Source organism: Zootoca vivipara, chromosome 8 (assembly GCF_963506605.1).
Source record: "Zootoca vivipara chromosome 8, rZooViv1.1, whole genome shotgun sequence".
In the NCBI taxonomy this organism is placed as follows: Eukaryota; Metazoa; Chordata; class Lepidosauria; order Squamata; family Lacertidae; genus Zootoca; species Zootoca vivipara.
Window position 1 is genome coordinate 38,665,087 of NC_083283.1, and position 10,220 is coordinate 38,675,306.

The 10,220-nt window shown below is 40.7% G+C and overlaps 1 protein-coding gene across 1 annotated transcript in view; it reads left to right on the forward strand.

Moving 5' to 3' along the window:
- ALKAL1 (ALK and LTK ligand 1) overlaps positions 1-3,750 on the forward strand; it is a 31,012-nt gene extending 27,262 nt beyond the window's left edge. Inside the window, exons 2-5 of the mRNA XM_035125446.2 lie at positions 14-67; positions 1,245-1,325; positions 1,998-2,074; positions 3,032-3,750. Of these exons, the coding sequence (XP_034981337.1) occupies positions 14-67; positions 1,245-1,325; positions 1,998-2,062 (200 nt within the window). The 3' untranslated portion in view covers positions 2,063-2,074; positions 3,032-3,750. The remainder of the gene's footprint in view (positions 1-13; positions 68-1,244; positions 1,326-1,997; positions 2,075-3,031) is intronic.
- The last annotated feature ends 6,470 nt before the right edge of the window (positions 3,751-10,220 follow it).

Sequence of the window (10,220 nt, forward strand, 5' to 3'; positions counted from 1 at the left end):
TTTTCCTCCCCAGAAGTATTTCCAAGAGATTCCAACTTAAAGGACAAGTTCATCAAACATTTTACAGGTAAGAACACTTTCTGTGTGAAGGCAATTCTGTGTTTAATCTCTTGCCAGGTGCTGCCTACATAAAGGAGAGTATCTTAATCTCCTCTCCCAATGAAGGAAGCCTATATTGTAAATTACTAGCTCCAACCTCTTGGGGCTGCTGTTTTCCTACTTGCTTCCCAACAGGTTGTAGTGGGACCCACAGGTTAGGACATGAAATCTCAAGGCCCATTAAAAGTCTAGCCGTTCCATTGGCAAGTGACTCCCAACTATTGAGCTTCCCTAAATTTCTTCAGTTGCCTTTCCCCCAATAGATTGGAAAAGGCTCAGTAGAGTTGAGGAGCCAGTGTGAAAAGTCTTGGTGATAAAATTTTGTAGCCTTTATAGTTGTAACTCATCACCCATCACTGCCCTTCTTTTTCATTATTCCAGTACCTTTAATTACATGAATATGGTTATATGCATTTTTTGTCAGAAACTCCAGTAAATTTGTACTGTGAACATTTATTTATCACAATATTTTCATCTCTTTATCACACACACACACACACACACACACACACACACACACACACACACCCCACAGCCATGAAACAAAGTTATCTGGGTGGTTTATAGTATAGAAATTAAAACCATATAAATAAACCTAAAAGCTAAATATAGTAGGAGAATAAAGACAAAATAAGCTAAGGAAAAACTGTAGCCCAAAATATCTAAAAAACACTAAACATTTTTAAAGATTGAAAGGCTGGGGCAGGAGTGGGGAAGACAAATACCTTCACTTTATGCCAAAAGGACCATAGTGTAGGTGTCAAGTTAGCTTCTCTGTGCTACCACGGAAAAGGTCCCTTTTCTATTAACCACTACACTAACCTGTTTAGGGAAGTTTTTAATCTGTGACATTTTATTGTATTTTAATCTTTGCTGGAAGCAGCCCAGAGTGGCTAGGGAGACCCAGCTGGATGGGTGGGGTACAAATTAATTTATTATTATTATTATTATTTATTTATTTATTTATTTATTTATTTATTATTATTACATTGCCTTATTTGACAAGGAGAGTACCTTGTGAAAGGTTTGAAACATATTAGACGAAGCAAATATGAACCAACGATTTATTAATTATTTGTGTAATTTAGTTTGCAATAGAATTAGAAATGCAATCAAAATGTTGTGTTTGATTAATCCTCAAACAGGTCCAGTTACATTTTCAGCTGAATGTAGTAAGCATTTCCACCGGCTCTATCACAACACACGGGATTGTTCAACACCAGCCTGTAAGTTACAGTTAAAACTACTTCCATGTTTCATTGTCCCGTCTATCTGGTCTTAGGCCAGGGTTGAGCAGGTTCTTAACACCAAGTCATTTCCCCCAATCTTTCTTGAGAATGGAGTACACATGTGTCCACTGCCACGAAGAACATAAGAATAGCCTTGCTGGGTTAGACTAGTCAAGCATTCTGTTCTCCATTGGCAAACTTGAGGCTTTTGGGAAGCCGACAAGTAGCATAGTGAGTGTAGTGACACTCTTCCACTTGAGATTCCCAGGAACTGGTATTCATAGCTATGCTAAATCAACCTTGAGTGCTGTCAACTTTCAGTGGCATATTTCACCTGGTGCCAGAGCTGAATGTAGTGCCACACTGAATGTAGTGTATGTTGAAAACTACTTCCTTCCTTTTCAACTTTCCAATAATACCAATAGTTCATATCAACGTTCTGTTCATTAGGGGACATATTTGAATCCTTTGTTTCCACTTATATTGGGCTGCCCTACAAAGAATGTTACTTGTTAAATGATTGTTTTATTGCAATCCATCTAGGGAGACATATATAAAACTCCCTAAAACACCTACATTTTGCAGCTGATGGCAAATGAAACTGCACTTACTCTCTAGGAAATTAAACGCATGATGATTAATAACTTCATTTTTGTGGTTTTTAAATAGATTATAAAAGGTGTGCAAGATTGCTGACAAGGTTAGCAATGAGTCCACTGTGTACACAGCCATAGGAGGCCTGTTATGTAAGTATTTTTTTAAAAAAATTAAAACACCTTTATAATCTAATGACCAGTTTGTTCCTGTTAGTTTCTTTTCTCAAAAGCCAAACAGTACCCACTGTCGTTTCAATGAAAAATCACAGAAAATCAGACATAAAACTTTTTCATCAAGAGGAAACCTCTATTGGCACTGGAACTGGAATTCCCTGCTTTGGAAATGTAGTTTTCATCAGTGCTATGGCAAGAGTGGAAAAAGTTAAGCTCCCTTTCCACTCCCATTTTAACCCTGAACAGTCTCCCCATGGCTACTTATATTTATAAAAAGATTTATGTAACTTAAATAGATGACTTACTTGCCATTTTTCAGTTTTGTCAAATGCTTGTTGACGTGGCCCTGGTGGGCTACTTCTGCACCATTTCAGGACCATGGAGAAGTCTACTGATATAATAGGTAAAGCGTGGCTTCATTTTTTCCAAACAACTAGGTTTTTAAGCTGCACAACATGTTATCAACAATATCAGACCATGACTCCATGGTGGAGATAGTTACAACTTTACTTTTATTTTATAGATGGCAGGAAATATTTATTAACTTCTGAGGTGTGCAAATAAGCCAACATTAAAAATGCAGCGTTTCTTGTTTTAAAAAGGGAACAGGATCACCACTTTGCTGCTAATCTGCATTCATTTATTTGGAACAGAATCTGTGTGCATATCCATTCTATGTGCAAAAGACTTTCTGTGCAACTGGAACCCCAATCTGTCAGGGCTCTCAAAATGTATCTTCAATTGAATGTGCCAATGGTGGGGTGGTACCAGCAGTTGTATTACTCACTGAGCATTTCATGTTTGCACTGGGGAAGCCTGTAGTCATTAAAGTTTGTTTTTTTTAGTAAGCAAGAACCTATAAATACGTTGGTCTCTACTGAAACTATTATTATTCAATAGCTGGGAATCTAAGTTAACTAATTTTTGTTTCAGACTTTTCTGCTAAGACTGAACTCTGGTTTGCCGAGAAAGTGCCTTGAAATCTGTCCCAAGACAAAAGAGAAGACATCTTGCTCTTTTTTTTATTTACAGCATTGTTTTGTTACTAGATGCATTTTATTTTCATATATGTCGGACATTCCATATTCGTGTGAAAGGAACGTATTTTATTTGAATTTGTAAATATGTTGCCTATAGCTCAAATAAGCCAATTTATTTAAATATGTTGTATATAAAGACTACTACTAATATACTAATTAAATGTTATATGCAGGGAGTTGGCTGGTGTGTTTGCTGTTTTCTTGTTTCATTGTTTGTACATCATTTTGCTCAGGCTCTTACTTTCATTATTTGCACTAACTTGAAAAGCAGAAGTCTCTGTAACTGAAATCTGAATAAGCTGCAAGTGGGATGTTTTACTTTCTGTGGAAAATATTTCATATTATGAAGCTTTTGGTAATATATATATATATATATATGCCTACATAGTATATATATTATTGCACATCAGAACAAACTGCTCAAAAATGCACACTGCTTCAGGAAACATTTGTAAATCTGTTTTGGATTATCATCAGTTACGTTTGTACTGGCACTTCTAGAAAGAGTCGCAAATAATGTAAATATAAAGACTGGAAGACTGCAATGCAGTTTGGGTGGAATAAAGAATATGGATCTCACATTTTCATGTTTTTCTTGACCCTTTGGGTGAATTTGGGACTTTTAATTACTATCTCTAACACCTGTTAAATATATTCTATATTGCAGCTGGATACTATTAAAGTAATTTATACTTGAAGGTATATGCTTTCTGCATACTTTCTAATGCTGCAGTCCTATGATCTCTAGGAGGGCATCCCAGGGGCCATAGGACATTTTAGTTTTTACTTTCTGGAAAAAAAGCAAGAAACAGATGTTCACCTTTGGAGAGGAGACCTTTCAAGCCTTCCCTGTGAGGCTGTGGAAAAGTCCTCTGCCATTGCTCCTCTGACGTTAGTTGGGACAAAAAAGGAACATACCTGGTTATTCATGGCTATGCAGGATCCAAAGCCCTCCTATTCTCCTGACTCTCCCTCCCCCAAAACAGTGAATAGACTATGCCAGTCTTGCAGCTGGTACAGTTTATCTCCTTCCTACTGAAATCAGTAGGAGGCAAGCCCCCCCCTTTTTTAAAAAAAGAAGCTCTCAGAATTGGGAAAAAGTCACCCCCTATGCAAGCTCAGCTGGGCATTAGGAAAGGCATTTCCTGCACCCCATTTGATTTGCTCTATTAAAGTCACACATATAAGTTCTATCTGTGTCTTTGGTCTACAGGCAAATGAGGATAAGACTACAAGAAAAGTATCTGTAGTGTGCAGATGACAGGGTTTCCGATGCAAACTGTAGAAAGTCAATTCTTCAAGCAAATCCACAAAGCAGCCTCCTCTGTTCTTGATTAAGTGCTTTACTTCTAAAATTAAGTATAAAAACAAGGGTATATTGTGTGAAACTAAAGTCAACTGTTCATAGTGCATAGGCCTTGCTAATTCTGTAGACATGCTTGTTAATTTTAGTCATAGTCAATTCATTTACAGTATATACCAAACTATTCACAAGCGTGTGCTGAAAATGGCACACAAAATGGCCCTATAATAATACTACATAATCATAATAAAGGAGAGAGAGAGAGGAGAATTCACACATAGCCATACCTGAAGTGAGAACTAAGAATTATTAACTGCATCTTTAACTGGATCTTGCACTTAGACTTTATTCTTAAAACTTTCCATGACGTATTATTTCTATTAAACTACACAGGTGTTTCCGCTTCTGCTAATATATTAATTGTGACATGATTGCAAAATAAACAGAAGTAGCAATGAGTCATTACATTGCACTAAAATACATTTTAGATTATTTTTGTACCATAATTTGGTACAAAGGCCACCTTTGCTCAGAGATGGAAGCAAACGAAATGGATCCCTGATGTGTAGGACCACATTAGACATTTGCACAGAAACTTGGCACAAATATAAATATGGGTCTAACTTTGAAAGCCATGTGATTTATTATGAATAAACAGCACCATTATATTTCCACAGTGTTATACACTTAGTATTTGTATACATCTAGCTGAAATATCTATTGTATATATGGTTGGCTGGAAGTCACTTTGGGTTGCCTTGGGCAAGATAAAGTGAATAACAAATTAAATAATAATATATGAAGATCTTTGAACAGTTTATATTTTCTATTTATTAAAGAAAACATTTATATACCACTATAGCCCAAAAAATATCAAGCAAGTTTACAAGAAAAATATCGATGTACAGTGTAATAAAAACCATGTAAATTTTTAATGGAAACCAGAGCGCACAGAAACACCATTTACTTTCCCACCATAGCAGTACCTATTTATCTACTTGCACTGGTGTGCTTTCAAACTGTTAGGTTGGCAGGAGCTCAGACAAAGCAACGGGAGCTCACCCCTTCACAGGGATTTTGTTAGGGCACCAACAGGTTGGCCCACTGAAGGCAGCAGTCGGATGCAGAGGGAGCCTAGGTCCACAGTCCAGGTCAGGAGAAGCCAAAGTCAGGAGCAGTCCGAGTCAGGAACCAGCCGAGGTCAGGTATCAGTACCGGGGGTCAGGATAAGCCAAAGTCAGGAACACTGGATTCAGGAACAGGACAAGCATGCGCTTTGGCCTAGCAGTTGCAAGTGCTGACAAAGGGAGCAGCCAGCCTTCCTTAAGAAGCCGGCTCATCACCATGCCTCTTACGAGCTGCAGCTGCCTCCAATTGTTCCCTCCGTCTCTCAGCTCTATGCTCTACAGCTGAGAAGGGAGGAGGGGAGGGGGTCCGCCGGCTCCTCTCCTCACAAGGGCTTGATTCTGCCTCCACTCCTTCCTCCTCCTGCTCTGGTCTTCCCTCTTCCCTATGTGATTCTTCCTCTTCTGAGGAGTGCCGCCACCAGTCTTCTCCAGGTATGAAGTCCTCCATTTCCCCAGATTCTCCCAGGGGGGCATTTTCGGGGGGGGGGGCTTGCCACCATTCCTCCTCGTCCGGCTCAACCGTGACAGATTCGAACCGCTGCCCTGATTGGCAAGCCCAAGAGGCTCAGTTAAACATGAAAGTGACTGTTTTGTACAGGACCAGCTTGTTCCAGAATGTTCCCCACTGCCTAAGAAATACAAATTCCTCCTCCTGACACCATTGCCACATCCAAGAATAACTACAACTCTGCCTGTCTAGCTGGCCCTGCACATGGAACTGGAAGTATTTTGGAGAAGGAAGACTATTGTGGAATGATAATGTACCATGGAATACTAGGGTTTGTGTATGATGTGGGTGCACATCCTGTTTCTTTCAAATCTGGCAATTTTCCAAGCAGTCCCCCCACTCCGGGAGCCTGACCTCTGTCAATGAATATGCATGACAACAAATTTGGAATTAAAATGGCCACAACTTTATTGAATTTCAGATGTAGGAAACCTTGGCTTAGGCACTGGGGATGTATCCCTCTCACCCCCCCCCCCCCTTGCTGGGGGTCTGAGGCAAAGTAGGGTCAATCGGAATATGGGGGGGCACTGCAAAATGTGTGTTTACACAGCTATCTCCCCTCTGTGCTTTTGAGGGGAGTTCAGTGACTGCCTGCTGAGTGCATGAGGCCAGAGACTTCCCTCAAAAACCCTTTAATGGGGAACACTGATATCACCACCACCTCACCCTCCTTTTGATAGACTAAAGGATTCCACCCAAGACCTAAAACTGCCAAGTTGTGACAATTGCTATGGGCAGATTACCAAACATTTAAAAAGGAGAGAAATACAGTAGTAATCATGGGGGACTTCAACTTCCCCAATATCTGCCAAGGGTGTAAGGTCTGACAAATTCCTCCATTGCCTTGCTGACAATTTCATTTCCCAGAAGGTGGAAGAACCAACAAAGGGAATGTCTATTCCTCAATAATAGGGAAGAACTGATTGATGAAGTGGAAGTGCTTGGAAACTTGGGAGGAATTGATCATGTTCTTCTAGGTTGCAGGATACAGAGGCAAGGGAAAACTGAGTGAAGTCAGACATGCACTCTGGACTTTAAGAAGGCCAATTTTGAAAAGCTGAAGAAGCTACTGGGTGTGATCTCATGGTCAGAAATACCTGATGAGAAGGGAGTCCAAGAAGCATGGGAGTTTCTAAAAGGAGAAATATTGAAGGCCCAAATGTAGACAATACCAACAAGAAAGAAAAGTGGGAGGCATCTAAGGAAACCGGTGTGGCTGCATGAGGAGCTTACAGATAAGCTGAGAGTTAAGGACATGTATAAGAAATGGAAGAAAGGGGAAATCACAAAGGAGAAGTATACACAAGTAGCCAACAGTTGCAGGGGGAAAGTCGGGCTAGCTAAAGCTCAGAATGAGCTCAGACTTGCAAGAGAGGTTAAAAATGATTTTAAAAAGAGAGGTTTCTTCAGCTATGTCCAAAGTAAGAGGAAGAACAAGCAAGTGGTAGGCCTTCTGCATGGGGAACACAGAGAAATGCTATTGGGTGACAGAGATAAGGTGGAACTACTCAACAACCAACTACTTTGCCTCTGTCTTCACCCCAAAGAAAAGTGATGCCCAACCTGGTGATAACAGAATAAATTATATAAGGAGGGAGCTGCAGCCCAAGATAGGAAAAGAGGTAGTAAAGGAACACATAGCTATTTAAAATAAATTCAGATCTCCAGGGCCTGATGAGCTGCATCCAAGGGTACTAAAGGAGCTTGTGGATGTAATTTCAGAGCCTTTGTCTGTTGTCTTTGAGAATTCTTGGAGAACAGGTGGGGTCCCTACAGGTTAGAGGTGGGCATATATTGTCCCCATCTTCAAAAAGGGGAAATAGGAAGACCCAGGTAACTACCAACCATTGAGCTTGACATCGATACCAGAGAAGGTCCTAGAACAGATAATTCAACAGTCAGTCTGTGAGCATTTAGAAAAGGAAGCTGTGATTACTAAATCCCAGCATGGGTTTCTCAAAAATAAGCCATGCCAGACCAATCTGATTTCCTTTTTGATGGGATTAAAAACTTGGTGGATCAGGGAAATGCTGTGGACATAATGTATCTTGATTTCCGTAAGGCTTTTGACAAAGTTCCCCATGATATACTCATGAGAAAGCTGGTAAAATGTGGGTTGAATGAGATAAGTGTTAGATGGATTTGTAGCTGGTTGACGGACCAAACCCAAAGGGTGCTCATCAATGGCTCCTCCAATCCTGGAGAGAAGTGACTAGTGGGTGCCACAGGGTTCTGTCTTGGGCCCAGTCTTCTTCAACATCTTCATCAATGACTTGGATGATGGGCTTGAGGGCATCCTGAGTACTCACTAATGGTTCCTCATCATCCTGAGAAAAAAGTGACAAGTGGGGTGCTGCAGGGTTCTGTCCTGGGCCCCTTGTTGTTCAATGTCTTTATAAATGACTTGGATGAAGGAATTGAGGGGACGCTCATCAAATTTGCAGATGACACCAAACTGGGAAGGGTAGCTAACACCGCAGAAGACAGAATCAGAATTCAAAATGACCTTAATAGATTGGAGAACTGGGTGCAAGCTAACAAAATGAATTTCAAAAGGGACACATGTAAGGCTCTGCACTTAGGCAGGAAGAACCAGATGCACAAATATAGGAAGGGGACACCTGACTTACTAGCAGTACATGTGAAAAGGAGCTAGGGGTCTTGGTCATAGCTGCCAAGTTATCCCTTTTTTTAAGGGAAATTCCCTTATGCTGAATAGGCTTCCTCATGAGAAAAGGGAAAACTTGGCAGCTATGGTCTTGGTGGACCACAAGCTTAACATGAGTCAACAGTGTGATGTAACTAGGCTCCATCAACAGAAGTATAGTGTGCAGATAAAGGGAAGTAATAGCACTACTCTATTCTGCCTTAGTCAGACCACACTTGGAATACTGTGTCCAATGCTGGAATGTGTGCAGAGGAGGGCAACCAAGATGATCAAGGGTCTGGAAACTAAGCCTTATGAGGGGTGGTTGAAGGAGCTGGGTATGCTTAGCCTGAAAAAGGGGAGTCTGAGAGGAGATATGATAGCCATCTTCAAATATTTTAAGGGTTGTCACATAGAAGAGGGAGCATGCTTGTTTTCTCCTGCCCTAGAGGGTAGGACTAGAGGCAATGGCTTCAAGTTACAAGAAAGGAGATTCCGACTAAACATTCGAAAAAACTTTCTGACTGTAAGGCAGTGGAACAGACTCCCACAAGAGGTGGTGGACTCTCCTTCCTTGGAGGTTTTTAAACAGAGGTTGGATGGCCATCTGTCATGGATGCTTTAGCTGAGATTCCTGCATTGTGGGGGGTTGGGCTAGATGACCCTTGGGGTACCTTCCAACTCTAAGATTCTATGATTCTTTGAACACTCTCAAATGTGAACTGATCCAGAGTGCTCCAAGACATATTGAACACCACTCACTTAAGTGGATCGAAGAGTTAACAATTGCCTGAGACTATTATGACTCTTTGAGAACACCTGACGAGAATGACACAGACCCTATCAGAAAGGTCTACCCAGCAACGTAAAAAAAAGCATTTGAGTTTTTCTCTGAAGCAGTGATTCTCAAACTTATTTGTGTGTATTTGCTATAGGATCATCTCATGCAGGAGGAGGGGTGGGTACTGGGACAGGCCTAGTCAACAGACTGTGTAAGATAACTTTGAAGAGGTTAAAATAGCCAGTGAGATAATCTGTGTACCACCAGGTGGCACCAGGAGACTTTGCAGGTGATGGTGACCAGCCACATAGTAACACTTTGGCTATGTACCGTACTACTTTACAAAGGACGACCCACTATTTCAAGGAGTCCTCTCTTTGAAAAACTGTTTGGTCCAAGTCTGGTTCAACAATAAGGAACCACAAGAAAGGAGAACAAAGGCCGTGATGTTGCCCATCAACAATTTGCACCTGAAACAGCAGAATGAGCAGGCACCCGTCACACCTGATCAGTCTTCCCTACTATGGGGAATATGAGATGTATTGCATTTCTGTTTAGACGAATTATTCCTCATGTGCATCTTGCTATATAATTCAGCATATTAATTTTTTAGGCAAACGTGTGCCCTCATGTGTCCTTTCTTTTTTAGGTAACACATTTCTACTTTTTTGGGAATGTGGACATCATTGCCCTGTCTTAAGGATCCTTGAATATTT